Source organism: Rattus rattus, chromosome 17 (assembly GCF_011064425.1).
Source record: "Rattus rattus isolate New Zealand chromosome 17, Rrattus_CSIRO_v1, whole genome shotgun sequence".
Taxonomy (NCBI): Eukaryota; Metazoa; Chordata; class Mammalia; order Rodentia; family Muridae; genus Rattus; species Rattus rattus.
The window spans coordinates 26,259,336-26,276,903 of NC_046170.1; the positions used below are offsets into that span (position 1 = coordinate 26,259,336).

The window sequence follows — 17,568 nt, forward strand, 5'->3', positions numbered from 1 at the left end:
GAAGGTCAAGAGGTCAAGTTCATTCTCAGCTACGTAGCCAGTCTGAGACTAGCTTAAGCTAAAACAAAAAACAAAACAAACAAACCCAAATGAATAAACACTTGAATAAATTTGATCTTTGAGAGACAAGCTCATGGACATAATGTCACTTGTCTGAAATCCCAGCATTTAAGGCACTTGCTCACGCAAGGCTAGCATGGCTCACCATGTGAGTTCAAGGCCAACCTGAGCTGTACAGTGAGACTAGTTCAACAAGAGAAAAAAATAACAATAATTAATGGTTCAAAAATATGGGCCTGGGTTGGGGATTTAGCTCAGTGGTAGAGTGCTTGCCTAGCAAGCGCAAGGCCCTGGGTTTGGTCCCCAGCTCCAAAAAAAAGAAAAGAAAAAAAATATACATATATGGGCCTGTTTAAAAGGTCTCTGGTTTAATCCCAGGTTTCAACACCAAAAATCAACGTGGGCCTGATTTGGGCATTATGTCTTACTTGCTTACTAACATCAGAACGCAGAGGCAGGGAGATTTAACGAGTTTGAGGCCAGCTTGGGATATACATACATACATACATACACACATTCATACATACATAGCAAGACCTTATCTTAAAGAAAACAGAAAAGGGCCTGCCCTGTCTTTGCCCTTTCTAGTTCACAGTAGAGAATGACTTAGTCTGAGTAGTTCTTAAAACAATCTCAGCCAAGTGCAGTAGCATTTAGGAAGCAGAGGCAGGAGGATCTCTGAGTTCAAGACCAGCCTAGTCTACAGAGGAACTTCTAGGACAGCCAGAGCTACATAGAGAAACCTGTCTCAAAAAGCAAAGGAAGGAAGGAAGGAAGGAAGGAAGGAAGGAAGGAAGGAAGGAAGAAAAAAAAGAAAGAAAGAAAGAAAGAGTGAGTACCAAGAAAGAAAGAAAGAAAGAAAGAAAGAAAGAAAGAAAGAAAGAAAGAAAGAAAGAAAGAGAGAGAGAGAGAGAGTACCAGGCCAGCCAGGACTATATAGTGAGACTCTTTATCTAAATAAATAAATAGAGCAGGGCCTTTAGTCCCAGTACTCAGGAGGCAGAGGCTAGATGATCTCTGAGTTCAAGGCCAGCCTGATCTACAGAGTGAGTTCTGGGACAGCCAAGGCTGTTATACAGAGAAACCCTGATTCAAGAGGGAGAGGAGAGGGGGAGGGGAGGGGAGGGAAAAGGAGGGAAGGGGGGGAGGGGGGGAGGGAGGGAGGGAGAGAGAGAGAGAGAGAGAGAGAGAGAGAGAGAGAGATTATAGAAGGAAAGAATTCTAAAGATTTTGACGTGTGAGCTGTGTTTGAGCACAGCTACACCAGAACGCACAGTGAGTGAAGCGGTCAGATGCTTGCATTTATTTGTAGAACATTCCAAGTACAGTGGATCCCAAATGTTGGCCTGGTGACACATTTTCTCAGTACCATGAACCAGCAACCGAAACCAGCCTGAGCAAATTAACTCACCAGGCCCTTTCAGAAGTTGCCTTCCTCAAGAACTCAGCCGAAGCTTGGTTGATATATTAAACATGTTCTCCGTTCTAATTACAAACAGGTTTCTCACTCCGGTGACCACGGAAGCATCAGTATCGCAAGGGACACAGAGGGGGCCCTTTGTTTACAGCATTGGGGCAATACAGCAGAGGCACCCTGGTCACAGTTAACACGCCCCGCAGGCTCTCAAGCCCCTCCTAGGGAACACTAGTACCCCATTGGGATCTAATCTGCTAGGCCTCACTAAGCCTTTGGGGTGGTCTGAGAGACCCCAGTAGATAGATGTTCTCTTAGGAAACGGGATTATGTCAGGGGTGGCAGTGGGAGGCCACCAGAACCTTGTTTCTTTACTGTGACCCATCTGATGCCCACAAGTCACCTCACAGAATGCTGCCTCAGATTCTTCTTCTCTCCTAGGGTTTGGATTTTGAGGCTCAGAACCAACACACCCTGTACATAGAAGTGACCAATGAGGCCTCCTTTGCAGTGAAGCTCCCGACTGCCACCGCCACCGTGGTGGTCCATGTGGAAGATGTCAACGAGGCCCCTGTGTTTGTTCCACCTTCCAAGGTCATTGAGGCCCAGGAAGGCATCGCTATTGGGGAACTGGTCTGTGTCTATACTGCACAGGACCCAGACAAGGAGGAACAGAAGATCAGGTACCTGGGGCTGGGCACTATCAGCCAAATACCTAGGTGCACTTGGTGACTTGCTCTTCTCCATAAAGTTTGTTCCACACTGTTACCACCATTCTTACACCAAACCCTTCCCGCCCTCCATACTCACGGCTAAAGGTTCTGCACTTGGTCTGAGGAGGCTCTGGATGGTAACAAAATTCTACAGATGCTCTCCGTGACTCTTCTCAACCTTCTTTCCAGCTACAGCATCTTGAGAGACCCAGCCAGCTGGCTTGCTATGGACCCGGACAGTGGTCAGATAACGGCTGCGGGCATCTTAGATCGTGAGGATGAGCAGTTTGTGAAAAACAACATCTACGAAGTCATGGTGTTGGCCACAGACAATGGTGAGAGCTTCCACCGTTCTGCCTCTGGTACCCAGACATAGGACACAGCATGTTCCCTCCTTAGCAGGGAATGGTGGTAGGGAGAAATGACAAACCAGACTGCATTTAAAGACCCGTTAGGGTCCTAATTTTCTAAATCCCAAGAGATAGGCAAGGTGCCAAGGACTCCCTTTTCTTTCTTTTTTTTTTTTTATTTTAAGATTTATTCATTTATTATATATATAAGTATACTGTAGCTGTCTTCAGATACACCAGAAGAGGGCATCAGATCTCTTTACAGTTGGTTGTGAGCCACCATGTGGTTGCTGGGAATTGAACTCAGGACCTCTGGAAGAGTAGTTAGGTGCTCTTAACCGCTGAGCCATCTCTCCAGCCCAAGGACTCCCTTTTCAATCCATTTTTTGTTCACTAAAGTCTGAATTGGCCTGTCAGTTTCCACTAATAATTGATTGACAAGGTCTGCTGGGAATACCACAAATGATTAGTGGTGTTGCACCATAACCGGGGGAGATTATACTGTTCTGCCATTTGCTTGCCAAACGGCTTTGAGGCAGACTCCTCTGAAGCTTCTGGTTCCCTGAAGCTGATCAGTAAATGACTGTCCTAGCTTGAAGTAGCCAGCAGGTTTTACTCTGTGATGGATTATAATGTCTGTCTGAATGTAGTAGCTGCAACTGCTCTGTGATTTGTTAGTAATGTCTGCTGTGGTCACAGATTAGAGTGACGGTGTGATCACCGTGTATTTGCCATTGCCAGTTTGATCTACAATGAAGTTAGTGCATGCCTTAAGAGGAAGATAGCTGGGAGGTAACCAGAAGCCACTTAGAAGCTGATCGAGTAGTCTTAGGGGAACTTAACATTGGTTCATTCACCAGCCAAGAGCAGATGCTGAAAGGAGATTGTATATGTAATTGTAAACAGGAAACCCTCCCACCACCGGCACTGGGACCCTCCTGCTAACACTTACTGACATCAATGACCATGGCCCAATCCCTGAACCTCGTCAGATCATCATCTGTAACCAAAGCCCCGTGCCTCAAGTGCTGAACATCACAGACAAGGACCTGTCCCCCAACTCCTCCCCTTTCCAGGCCCAGCTCACACATGATTCAGATATCTACTGGATGGCAGAAGTCAGCGAGAAAGGTAAGTCTGGTGATAACAGGGGGCTGTCAGTTCAGCTGGGTAGGGGTCAGTCCCACAATAGGACTCACACACATCCTTGTTCTAGTATCTGCAGGTCACAAAATTAGTGGTCTCAAAAATGGCCACCAGGTGTTTCCTTAGCATTATATGTCTTTGAAATTCCTCAGGAGCCCCTATGGGGCTGGAGAGATGGCTTAGAGGATAAGAGCACTGACTGCTCTTCCAGAGGTCCTGAGTTTAAATCCCAGCTCACGACCATCTGTAATGGAATCTGATGCCCTCTTCTGGTGTGTCTGAAGACAGCTACAGAATACTCATATACATAAATAAATTAAAGAAAGAAAGAAAGAAAGTTAATTCCTCAGGAGCCCTAAACAGATAAACAGGGTTAGGTATGATTGCCTTAATCCCAGCACTCAGGAAGCAAAAAAAAAAAGGAGATTTCTGTGGGTTCAAAGCCAACCTGATCTACTTAGTGAGATTTAGGGCTTTGTAATGAGACCCTGTCTCAAAAGAACAAGCAAACGGCAACATCCACAATAAAAATGCAAGTTAAACAGAGAGAGATTTCTCAGAGGTTAAGAGCACTGGTTGGCCTTCCAGAGGACCCTAGTTCAATTCTCAGAACCCACATGGTGGCTACAACCTCCTGTAACTTAGTCCCAGGGGATCAGATGTTCTCTTCTGGTCTCTACACGTGGTACACAGACATACATGCAGGTAAAACACCTGTATACATTAAGTAGCATTTAAAATATTTTTTATAAAAGCAAAAAGCATGTTGCTCGTGTAGAGGGGCCAGGTTCGATTCCTAGCACCCACATGGTGGCTCACAGCTGTTTGCAACTCCCATGTTGAAAGATCTGACATCTTTTTTTTGACATCCGTAAGACATCAGGCACTCATTGTGCACATACAACAGGCAGGCAAAACGCTCATACCCATAGAATAAAATAAATGTTTTGTTTAAAGATAAGCAACCAAGTTAAATAATAATGTCTGTCTGTCTGTCTTCCTTCCTTCCTTCCCTCCTTCCTTTCTTTCTTTCATTTGTTCATTCTTTCTTACCACAGGGTCTCTGTGTGTAGCCTTGGCTGTCCTGAAACTCACTCTGGACATCAGACTGACCTAGAACTCAGAGATCCACCTGCCTCTGCCTTCTGAGCGCTAGGATTAAAGGCGTGTGCCACCACTGCCAGACTTACAATGATGCCTTTTTTAAAAATTTATTTATTTATTTTATATACATCATACAGTTTTCTGCCTGCATGTATGCCTGCAGACCAGAAGAGAGCATTGGATCACATTCTAGATGGCTGTGAGCCACCATGTGGTTTCTGGGAATTGAACTCAGGACCTCTGGAAGAGCAGTCAGGGCTCTAACCACTGAGCCATCTCTCCAGCCCCCATCATTGTTTTCTTGTTTGTTTTTAATAAAATGACAGCCAAGTTCAGTGGCTCACACCTGTAATCCCCGCACTCAGAAGACCAAGGGAAGTGAATTAACATGAGTTCGAAACCAACCCAGACTACAAAGAACTCTGCCTTGTTAAAGATTAAAAATAATAAATTGGACCTGGGCAGATGACTCAGTGGTTAAGAGCACTGGCTGCTCTTCCACAGGACCCCAGGTTCAATTTCCAGTACCCACATGGTGGTTCACAAACTGTCTGTAACCACGGTTCCAGGGGATCCTACACCACATTCTTCTGGCATCTAAGAGCACCAGGCACACGTGGTGCACAGACATGCAGACATACATGCAGACAAAACCCATACACACAGACAGAGAGAGAGAGAGAGAGAGAGAGAGAGAGAGAGAGAGAGAGAGAGAGAGAGATGTTGTGGTCTAGCAAGATTTCTCAGTAGACATAAGTGCAGCGCAGCTTGATGGAAGATAAGTTTGACCCTCAGAACCCAGAGGTTGAAGGAGAAAACTCATTCCAAAAAAGACTTGTTTTCTGATCTTTGTATGTTTATCATAGCACACACATGCCCACATTCACACACACACACACACACACACACACACACACCAGCAACAAAAACATAAGATGATATTTTCGAAAAAGAAAAGATACTAAAAGAATGAATTAATTCTGGTAACCCAGTAGTCCTTCTCACAGCGGTGAAGTTTTGCTCTGCCAGGGTTTTGGAGAGCTTTTCTTTGTTTTGCTCGTCTGTTTTGGGGATTGGGCGCAGGGCCTCGTGGACGCTGAACAGGTAGGTCCTCCATCACAATGCCACACCTAGACTAAACCTGCCTTTTGTTCTTGGGGTGCTGAAGCTGTTCTCAAACTTCTATCATCTTGTAGTCAGTGCTCAACCCGCATGACACCCCTAAGCTAATAAATCGTCTCTCTCCAGGAGACACCGTGGCCTTGTCCCTGAAGAAGTTCCTGAAGCAAGACACATATGACTTGCACCTTTCTTTGTCTGACCATGGCAACCGGGAACAGCTAACCATGATCAGGGCCACTGTGTGTGACTGCCACGGCCAGGTGTTGAATGACTGCCCCAGACCCTGGAAAGGTGGCTTCATCCTCCCCGTCCTGGGTGCTGTCCTGGCTCTGCTGAGTGAGTACCACATGGCTCCGTGTGCACCGGGGTCGTTAAGAGATTGTTCCCAGAACTTCTGAACTAAGAGGGCATCCATATTGTTCATCCGTTTCTTTCTCTTTTAGTTTTATGGGTATGAGTGTTTTTGCCTGCATGTTTGTAGGTGCACTGGGCGTGTGCCTGAGCGAGCCATTATGGAGTCAGATCACCCGGAACTGGAGTTACAGATGGCTCTGAGCTGCCCTGTGGTTGCTGGGAACCGAACCTGGTCCTCTGCGTGAGTAGCCAGTGCTCGTAGCCACTGAGCTATCGGTCTCCTCCCCCAACTCATCCACTTCTTAAACTCTAAATTCTAAGAGTATCATTTAGTCAGTAGATGTTCCAGAACTTCTAATATGTGCCAAACAATGCCTCCCTGTCATGGCGTTTTGAGGCCTAAGCAGTGGTTCTGGGCAGTCCAGGAATTTGTTAGAAAGGGAGACTTCCGGTTTCAGCCTCTTGCTACTCCAGCTGGCTGTCCCCTGCAGGATAGGCCTGCTTTTTAAAGAACAGGCAGTTTCTGGGTCTGCAATCCTGCAGACCTGCTGATGCAGAAACTTAGGAGTAAGACCTAGTTACCTGTGTTTTAACAAACCCGCAACAGCTTTTAAAACACAACACAATGTAAGAGCCACTGGACCAGCAGGCAGAAATGTTTAGTTAAAGACAAATTTCTTTCATGACATTGGCAGGGAAGTGGATACAACTGGAAGTCATTAGGCTAAGTGAAGTAAGCCAGAAAGACATTGCCACACGTGTCCTCTCACATGTGATACCCAGACGTAGAATTCTATGTAAATATATTTATGTATGTGCATGTATGCATGTGTTTATACGTGACTGTTTGTGGATCATGTAAGTGGGCGGTGGGGCCCGAAACAAAGGAGAACAAAGAACAGTAGCACAGGAATGAAGCTGATGTGATAAAACCCCTAACTTAATAATAAAATAGTAAAATAAATAAATAAATAAATAAATAAATAAATAAGAGCTGACCCTGGTGGCCCAAGCCTTGCTGGGTCCCCAAAGTGAGAATTCCAAGGCAAACAGGGCTGTTACACAGAGAAACTCTGACTCAAAAAAAAAAAAATCTAAAAATAATAAAATAATAACAATAAATAAATACATAAAAATTTCTTGGGGTTGGGGATTTAGCTCAGTGGTAGAGCGCTTGCCTAGCAAGCGCAAGGCCCTGGGTTCGGTCCCCAGCTCCGAAAAAAAAAAAAAAAAAAAGACACATGCATACACATGCAAGCCCCAGATTTCTTTCCCCTAAAAAATAGAATCTATCGCAGGTGCCTTTTCTGGCTTTTTGGCTTGCACTTCACATGCTCATAGCAGCCAGGTGTAGGTGTGGGACAAAGGTGGGCCTTAACCACTCAGCACACTGTTCCCCAGTCAGCACATAGGCCCCAGAAAGTGAGGAGATGGGGCTGAGGGTGCAGCACAGAGCAAACTGGCACCGGCTGCCCAGGGACAGTGGCCTCAGCAGCACGGATAGGACGAAGTTTAGCAGGCAAGCGAGCGCTGCCAGAGAGAGAAAGCCAGAAGAGGGACAGGGTTGGAAGTCTGCAGCTTTTTAAAAAGTTTTTAAAAGATTTATTTATTTAATATACACTGTATCTGTCTTCAGACACACCGGAAGAGGGCATCAGGTCTCATTACAATGGTTGTGAGCCACCATGTGGTTGCTGGGGTTTGAACTCAGGACCTCTGGAAGAGCAGTCAGTGCTCTAACCACTGAACCATCTCTCCAGTTTGAACTAGGATGAACAGAACAGGCCTCAATCAAGGAAGCCTGTAAATAAAGATTCCAATGAGAGAAGAAAAGCAACCATGCACATCTCCAGAACAACACCCTGGGGCAGGACTGTGCTCAGTGTATGGAGACTGCGGTGGCTGTGCTGGGAAAGTAAGGAATGACATCAGAGGGGGTCATCATGGCCTCATAGTGGGTCTTGTAGACTGCTGGAAAAACTCCGGGTTACTGGGAAGTCTCTAGAAGATCTGTAGCATTGAAGTGCTGTAAAATAGCAAATTTTGGGGTTGGGGATTTAGCTCAGTGGTAGGGTGTTTGCCTAGCAAGCACAAGGCCCTGGGTTCGGTCCCCAGCTCCGGAAAAAGAAGAAAGAAAAAAAAATAGCAAATTTTACGATATTCCTACTGAAAAGACCATGCAGGGCCTGAGTGGAGGCAGGGGACTGTTAGGAGACTGCTGCCGTAGGTTACAGGTGAGAGGATGGTAGGTGGCCACACCGGGATGGAGTAAAGTAAAGAGCTGGCAACCATTCCAAGCATTTGGGGATGAGCAAGTTAAAAACAGGATTTGGGGCTGGCCCCGGGCCTCCTGCACCTTTCCTCAGCGCCCAGGCTCCCCAGCACTAATCAGTCAGTGCTTTGATGTTCCTTCCCATGAGTCATGAACCAGTTAGGGACTTTGTTCCCTGGGTTACAAACTTCATCAAAGTCCCTGGTGCTGCCTTTTGGTCTGTAGACTGTTGGATGTTTTTGCTAGTTGTTTGGTTTTATTTTCTGTCACTGTGATAAAATATCCTGACAAATGCTGGGTGACTCTGTCATGCACCTTTAATCACAGTACTCAGGAGGCAGGGTCAGGATTTCAAGGTTATCCTGCAGGGAGTTCCAGGACAGCCAAGGCTACATGGAGAAACTCTGTCTCAATAACAAACCTGACAAAAGCAACTTAGGGGAGAAAAGTTTGTTTTCACTCCAGGTTCCACTCCAGAACTTGAAGTAGCTAGTCATATCTATAATCAAGATGCAATGACACATCCCTTTAATCCCAGTACTCTGGAAGCAGAGGCAGGTAGATCTCTGTAAGTTTGAAGCTAGCTTAGTCTACATACACAAGCTTGTGGCTAGCCAGAGCTGCATCGTGAGATTCTGTCTCCAAAAAGGGATAAAGGAGGCTGGAACAATGACTTAGCAATTATGAGTGCTAGTTGTTCTCCCAGAGAGTTCAATTCCTAGCACCCTAACTTGTGGCTCATAACTATCTGTAACTCCAGTTCCCAGGCATCTGAGGCCCTCTTCTGGCCTGTGTGGACATCAAACATGTGAATGAGACACAGAAATATAAGCACCTGTACACATAAAATAAAAATAAAGAAACAGAGACAGGATAGACGCATACTATGCTCACTTTTCTTTACTCATATATAGCTTAGGCTCCCTGCCTAAGGAATGGTGCCACCCACAGTGGGCAGTTCTTTCCACTTCAGGATAATCCCCACAGGCAAACCTGATCTAAACAATCCTTCCTTGAGATTCTCTTCCCAGGTCATTTTAGATTATGTTAAGTTGACAATTAAAACTAACCATCATACTAGTAGTGGTCACATCTTAGAAATTATTAAGGATAAGCAAGACCTCCTAAGAGAGCCCACTCCTATGTCACCCAGGTACTTAGACTAAGTTGAAATGAGCCCAAATTTCTACTTTAAGAGGATTGGGCCTTAGCCAGGTAGTGATGGCACACACAGTTTCAATCCCAGCATTCAGAAGGCAGAGGCAGGCAGACAGGTGTGAGTTTGAAGCCAACCTGGTCTACAGAGCTAGTTCCAGGACAGCACAAAGAATCCATGTTTCAGGAAAGAGAAATAACTGGGCTGTGACAGTATTAACCCAGGGACTTCACAAGGTATTGCTGCTTGATTGTACAATCAACTGGAAATCCAGAAGATAGCATGTTGTCATGGTTGAATGAAACTTCCTTTATTGAGTATCAAGCCATGTAGCAAAAACTTGGATTTTAGTGAAAGAATACTTGCTTAACAGGCATGAACCCCTGGAACCCCTGGGTTCTATTCCCATAACCACATAAAAAAAAAAACTTGGTATGGCCAGGGCAGTGATGGCATAGGCCTTTAATCCAGCACTCAGGAGGCAGAGGCACATGGATCTCTAATTTCAAAGTCAACCTGATCTACAGAGAGTTCCAGGACAGGCAGGGCTATAATGAGAAACCCTGTCTTCAAAAACAAAAACAAAATAAAGCCCAAAAAGCTGGGCATGGTGCCAGACCCTGCAGGTCCAGTCACTGGGAAGCAGAGTCAGGAGAATAAGGTCATCGTTGGTTCCATCATGAGGTCAGGCTAGGGGACGCTATGACACCCTATCTAAAAAAGAAAAGTAAATAAAAGGGAAATAAGTTTGAACTATGATGGGGACTTGGGGAACTTCGATAAGGAAATACAGTTTCCTTTTGCCAGTTTGTTGAGGGACGGGATCTGCCCCGCCAGACCAAATGGAGAAGTGAGTAGGTAGATACACATTAGCCTTGGGCGCCTGAGAAATCCAGCTTCCTGTAAGCCTTCCCTCAGGCCCCCAGACGGGGGAGGAAAAGAGACGAAAAGCCACATCTGGTCCACACCTATGTATGCATCCTCAGAAGCCATGACCTCCCAAAGAAAGCTTGGCTCATCTAGACAGTGGTTCTAATCACCACCACCACTAACAACAACAATAACAACCACCTCAAACAGTAACTGCGTCAGCAAACGTGAGAGGGTACCCTGTGACAGCCTGGCCTTAGCTGGCCAGTTCTTCCCAGGCAAATGTTTTGCCAGTCTTACCAACTGTGTAACTGAAGACAGATCCCTTAAAATCCCAATTTAGCATTTGCAACTAGGTCAGTTACTACAGGGTATCAACATTAAATTACTTTACCTTTAAGTCCGTAGCTACTTATGGAAGGCAACAATGACAAGTGTGGGGGCATCTGTTCCCTTAATGCCATCAGCGTGGAAAGTCTGATGTAGTAAGTGCTATAGGGTTTTAGGTGGGAGTGGAGTCGTGCTGCTTCCAGGAGGAGGAGACATTGAGCGGAGACCTAAAGGTAAAGCTATGAATGTGCACAAAAGTCAAAGACTGGGGACTCTAGATATAAGTGGAGCAGGATATGGTAGTGTGTGCCTGAGATCCTAGCATTTGGGAGGTCTTGGAGGCAGGGTGTATTAGCAGGGTTCTCTAGAGGAACAGAACTTATAGAATGAATACACACACACACACACACACACACACACACACACACACACACACACACACCCCTCCTACACCTACATATAGGACTTATTAGAATGGCTTACCGGCTGTGGTCCAGCGAGTCTCACACAGACTGTCTACCAATGGAACATTCAAGAATTTAGTTGTTGGACTGGAAAGATGGCTCAGTGGTTAAGAGCACGGATGGCTCTTCCAGGGGCCCTGAGTTCAAATCCCAGCAACCACATGGTGGCTCACAACCATCTGTAATGAGATCTGATGCTCTCTTCTGGTGTGTCTGAAGACAGCTACAGTGTACTTCTATATAATAAATAAATAAATCTTTAAAAAAAGAATTTAGTTATTTTTCAGTCCATGTGCTGGATATCTCAGCTGGTCTTCAGTATACACCAGAATCCCAAAGAAGTAAGGATCTAATGCCAGTGAAGGGATGAACTTGACAGCCAGAGAGAGAGCAAGCAGGCAAAGACAGCAAGCTTCCTCCATCCATGTCCTTCATATAGGCTGCCAGCAGAAGGTGTGGGCCAGATTAAAGGTGGATCTCCCACCTCAGAAGATCTGGATTGAAAGTGGGTCTTCCCACTTCATGGTTTAATTAAGACAAAGCCCCTCACAAGTGTACCCGGCTGCTTGGGTTTTAGTTAATTCCAAATGTACTCAAGTTGACAACCAGGAGTAGCCATCAAACAAAGGGATCAGGAGCTCAAGACTAAGCTTCAGCTAGACAGTGAGACTAATCTGGGCTACGTGAGGCCCTCTCTGGAAAATCAATCAATCAATCAATCAATCATCAATGCTCTGTGCTCTGGGGGTCCTCCTGGTTGGGGGAGTGCTCACATTTCTCCATGCTTTCAGCCCTTCTGCTGGCGCTCCTTCTGTTGGTGAGAAAGAAGAGGAAGGTCAAAGAGCCCCTTCTGCTCCCAGAGGATGACACTCGTGACAATGTCTTCTATTATGGAGAAGAGGGTGGTGGCGAAGAGGACCAGGTGAGTCACTGGAGGGCTTAGAAGGTAGATATGGTGCCCCCAAGGACCTCTGTTGGTTATGTTGACAAGCCCCAGCAGGCCCATCAGTCTTCATGCAGGACTGGCCACAGCTCCCTCTCCTGGGTAGGTGTCTAGTGCCATAGTCTCTCTGCCCCAGTTAAGTGGCTCTCAAGTCTGTCCTTAATTTGGAAGAAGAGTGGAGAGTAGAAATGAGGGATTTCTGGGATCTCTGACCTCCTGTAGAATGTCAGAGGAGTAAGATGTGACTGGTGGAGAAATGGGCACATTCTCAACCCAGTGGTCCCATTTGTTCTTATAAAGGACTATGACATCACTCAGCTCCACCGGGGACTAGAGGCCAGGCCCGAGGTGGTTCTCCGCAACGACGTGGCACCAACCTTCATTCCTACCCCCATGTACCGTCCCCGGCCCGCCAACCCAGATGAAATCGGCAACTTCATCATCGAGGTGAGGCATGACAGGTTTACCGAGCAAGACCAGCCCTGAGTCAGGCACAAGCATGGGAGAACAAGCACTGGCTTCCTGTATTGACTGAGTTCTAATCCTGGCTCTGTCCTCCAACTGTGTGATCTCTGCATACTCGAGTATCTGTGGGTTTCTCTTTCCTCGTCCACAAACTCCAGATTCCATCATTGAGTTACTAGGAAAATACTCCAGAGTCAGGCAGCTTAGGTTTTATTTGGGGTTTGGGGTTTAAGGTTCCCTCCCTCCCTCTCCCTCTCCTCTCTCTCTCCTCCCCTCCCCTCCCCTCTCCCTCTCCCCTCTCCCTCTCCCTCTCCCTCTCCCTCTCCCTCTCCCTCTCCCTCCCCTCTCCCTCTCCCTCTCCCTCTCCCTCCCTCTCCCTGTTGGTTTTTGTAGATTGTTTTTAATTTATTTTTTTTATTTGTGTGTATGGGTGTTTTGCCTACAATGTTTGTAAACAACATGTGTACGGTGCCCTCAGAGGCCATAAGAGGGTGTTGGATTCCCTGGAACTGGAGTTGTAGACAGTTGTGAGCCCTCAAGTGGGTGTTTGAAACCCTGTCCTCTGGAAGAGTAGCTGGGGCTCTTGGCTGCTGAGCCATCTCTCCAGCCTCTGCTTTGCTTGTTTGTTTGTTTGTTTGTTTGTTTGTTTGTTTGTTTGTGACAGGGTTTCTCTGTGTAGCCCTGGATGTTCTGGACCAGGGCTCTTGGTAGACAAGGTTGGCCTTAAACTCGCAGAGACTCTCCGGTCTCTACCTTCCAGGTGCTGCAATCAATGGTGTATGATACTGTCCATGGCCTCTTGGGGGTGTTTATTTCATGTTTTTACGTTTTATACATGTTTTTAGTGTCTGTCTTCCATATCTGTCATGGTACACATGTGAGGGTCAGAGGACAAGTTTTTAAGTTTTCATTTTATTTTCTGTTGGTGTACGTGGAGCTGGAGTGATGGCTCAACAGTTAAAAAGTATTTGCTGCTCTTCTGGAGGACTGGGGCTTGAATCTAAAAACCCACATGGAGACTGACAGCATTCTGTAACTCCAGTTCTAGGGGTATCCAGTGCCCTCTTCTGGACTTTGCAGGCACTGCATACACATGGTGCATAGACACGTGCAGACAAAACACCAATGCACATAAAATAGATAAGCCTTTTAAAAATAAAAGTAATTTTTAGGCCAGGCTTGGTGGCACACAACTTTAATTCCAGCATTCAGAAGGCAGAGGCAGGTGGATCTTTGTGAGTTTGAGGACAGCCTGGTCTACAGAGCAAGTTCCAGGACAGCCAAGGCTACACAGAGAAACCCTGTCTCGAACCCCTCCAAATAATAATAACAGTAATAATAACAACAATAATTTTTAAAAGTTCAGTGTAGTAGTATATGTCTTTAGTACCAGAATTTAATAGGCAAAAGCAAGCAGATCTCTGAGTTCAACACCAGCCTGGCCTACAGAGTAAGTTCCAGAACAGCCAGGGCTTCATAGGGAGACCCTGTCTCAAAAAAAAAAACAAAAACAAAAAAAAATAAAATAATAAAACAAAAAATTAGGGGCTGGAGAAGTGGTTAAGAGCACCCGACTACTCTTCCAGGGGTCCTGAGTTCAATTCCCAGCAACCACATGGTGGCTCACAACCATCTGTAAAGAGATCTGATGCCCTCTTCTGGTGTATCTGAAGATAGCTCTAGTGTACTTCTATATACTAAATGAATAAATCTTTAAAAAAAAAAAAAAAAATTAAGTACTGGACTGCTCTTCCAGAAGTCCTGAGTTCAAATCCCAGCAACCACATGGTGGCTCACAGCCATCTGTAATGGGGATCTGATGCCCTCTTCTGGTGTGTCTGAAGACAGCTACAGTGTACTCACATATACTAAATAAAGTCTTAAAAAACAAAAATAATTAAGTGCATGTATCTAGGGAGGAAAGTGTCCATGTGGAGGTAGGGGGTGGGTCCACGTGGGGGTAAGGGGTGGGTCCACGTGGGGGTAGGGGTGGGTCCAGTGGGGTGGGTCCACGTGGGGGTAGGGGTGGGTGTAGAGGCTCAGCAGGAGTACTGATTTGTCAGAACCCAGGCAGCTGGCAAGGGTCTTCATCCAATCCGTGCTGACTGCTGCTCTCTACTAACCTAGAACCTGAAAGCTGCCAACACAGACCCCACTGCCCCTCCCTACGACTCCCTGCTGGTGTTTGACTACGAGGGCAGTGGCTCCGATGCTGCCTCCCTGAGCTCCCTCACCTCCTCCGCCTCTGATCAGGACCAGGACTACAACTACCTTACCGAGTGGGGAAGTCGATTCAAGAAACTGGCTGACATGTATGGTGGCGGTGAGGATGACTAGACTGGCCCGCCATGCTGTCCAGGCAAGAACTACAGACCGGTCACAGCAGCATCTCAGGGGAGCCCAGCTCTCACTCCTGCTCCTGAGGACTCTGAAGCTCGCCAGGAAGTCGCCCGCGAAGCAGGCTGCATCTGACATGAAGGCTAGACTGTGAGCCTTTCAAATGGGAGGATGTGACTCTGACTTCAACACTGATCCCCCTCAGCCAATGCTGAGCCCTCAGAACGGACTATAGAGGTCTCCCGCCTGCCACACAGGGCTCAGGGCAGAACTTGCTCCGATGCCCTTGGTGACTTCCCCACTTGAATGGCTCTCTCTTTAGAAAGAGACCTCTCACTAAGGCCCCTTTTTCCTTTAATGCAGTTTTCATAAAGAGGCTCAGGGTGGGGCAGGGTGCAGACATCAGTCTCCCTTCAGGCTCTCCAGAAGAGAAGCCTACAGGGCACTGGCCCCGGTACATTTCTCTGATCTCCAGGTCTTGAGGCCTCACATTGGGAGGGATAACTGCTTTTTTTTTTTAATGAGTATATCTAAGTTGTCTTGTATTTTTTTATTTTCCCTGATGTGTGCTGTAGATGGAGAGTGATGACAATCGTGTAAATGTACTAGAATTTTTTTATTAAAATGAACTTTTTCCCAGAGGTGCTAGGGGAGTGAATTTAAGACAAAAGACTTAACCTAGTTCTTATATCATGCGTTATGTGAAGCGTTTGGTTTGGTGGGCTTTAGACTCTGACAAGCTCTTGCAAACGCCCTCGCTTCTCTCCCACTTCCCCACCTGTGGTAGATGCGCTCAGGATTCACTTGCATGGCCTTGCAGGCTCAGCTGATCTCAGGCCGGAGAGGCGGAAATGATGCCTGAGGGCTGGAGGTGGGACACAGACCACCCTCCCCCTGCAGCTTCAGAGTTAGGAGAGAACCTCAGTTAACTTCCTTCTCTGGAACTGAGTGCTCCAAGCCCATATTCAGGACTTGGGAGGTGAGATTTGGAGTTCCGGAGTCTTGGTGAGCTACATAGCAAGCGTGTTGCACCTGGCGATGGGGGCGGAGGAAGGCTCGTGGGTGGTGTGCGTATGTAATCCTAGCACTCTGCAGAGGCAGGAGAGCTCGAATTGGAGGTCAGCCTGGCTTACCCATCAAGACTCTTGTCTCAAGAAACAAAAATTCTTCCTGGCAGGCCAGAGCTTTGTGGAGAGACCATGTCTCAAACAAACAAACAAACAAACAAACAAACAAGCGGGTTTTCTGGTTGAATAAATTGATAACCTGCCGTTTGGTAAGGGCTGCCATTCACTCAGAACTTTTCAAATCAGCCTGAGTGACAGTGACTTCTTTGTGAGGGTTGGGTTTTTTGGGTTTTGGGGGGTTTGTTTTGCTTTGTTTTAAATAATACGTAAAAAAGTCAAGCAAACAGGAAATTGGAGAATTCACTTAAATAAAATTATTTTAATAATAAAGTAATATTAAAATAAATTAGAATGTTCCTGACACTGCCAGAGCAAGAGAACCTAAGTCAGAATGATGTCTTTCCAAAATTCTTCTTTTCTATTGTTTTATGTATGTGGGTGTTTTCCCTGCATGGGTGTCTTTGTACCTGGTGTCCCTTTTGCCCAAGGAGGCAACAGAAGAAAGTGGTGAAGTGTTGGTTCCCCTGACCTAGGGTTATATAGAGTGCTACAAGTTGCCCTGTAGTGCTGGGAATTGAACCCAGGTCCTCCTGAAGAGAAGTCAGCATTCTTTACCATTTAGCCATCTCTCTCCAGCCCCACAAAATTGTTATTTTCAGATGTTGAGTATGGCCATAGACAAAAACATCCTTTTCAGTGAGTGAGAAGAGTGAATGGGGCTAAAGGAATCACTGAGGTTACAATAGACGCTTCTTCCCCTGATGGTGACATTTGTTTGTTTTGTTTTGCTTCATTTTAGAGAAAGGGTCTTCTAACCCAGGTGTTAGACCTCACACTTGACTGAGTGGATAATTGTCTATTCTAAGGTTTATTTTTATGCATATGAATGTCTTGCTTCACGTATGTATGTGCACTGTACGTGTGTTACCTAGAGAGGCCACAAAAGGGTATCAGCTCCTCTGGAACTGGAGTTAAAGAACAGACAGTGTGGGGTTGGGGATTTAGCTCAGTGGTTAGAGCGCTTGCCTAGGAAGTGCAAGGCCTTGGGTTCGGTCCCCAGCTCCAAAAAAAAAAAAAAAAAAAGAACCAAGAACAGACAGTGTGAGCTGCCATGTGAGTGCTGGTGTTATGGAGAACCCACCAAAGACACACTCAGACACCGTCTGTAGACAATTGAAATTCTTTATTCCAACTGTCTAGGACTGCACTTGGGTATTCAGGACGCAAGTGTAGCCCTGAGCTTTTAGAGCAAGGGGCTATAAAGGCAAAAACTACATCCTTGTCTCTTGTTTGGCAGCTGCAGGAGGAGGTTTTGAGCAAGCAGGTAGATTAACAGAAGCT

At 46.2% G+C, this 17,568-nt stretch overlaps 1 protein-coding gene across 1 annotated transcript in view; it reads left to right on the forward strand.

Moving 5' to 3' along the window:
- Cdh3 (cadherin 3) overlaps positions 1 to 15,741 on the forward strand; it is a 48,767-nt gene extending 33,026 nt beyond the window's left edge. The window contains exons 10-16 of the mRNA XM_032888035.1: positions 1,916 to 2,157; positions 2,377 to 2,522; positions 3,444 to 3,668; positions 6,036 to 6,245; positions 12,147 to 12,277; positions 12,599 to 12,745; positions 14,891 to 15,741. Of these exons, the coding sequence (XP_032743926.1) occupies positions 1,916 to 2,157; positions 2,377 to 2,522; positions 3,444 to 3,668; positions 6,036 to 6,245; positions 12,147 to 12,277; positions 12,599 to 12,745; positions 14,891 to 15,100 (1,311 nt within the window). The 3' untranslated portion in view covers positions 15,101 to 15,741. The remainder of the gene's footprint in view (positions 1 to 1,915; positions 2,158 to 2,376; positions 2,523 to 3,443; positions 3,669 to 6,035; positions 6,246 to 12,146; positions 12,278 to 12,598; positions 12,746 to 14,890) is intronic.
- The last annotated feature ends 1,827 nt before the right edge of the window (positions 15,742 to 17,568 follow it).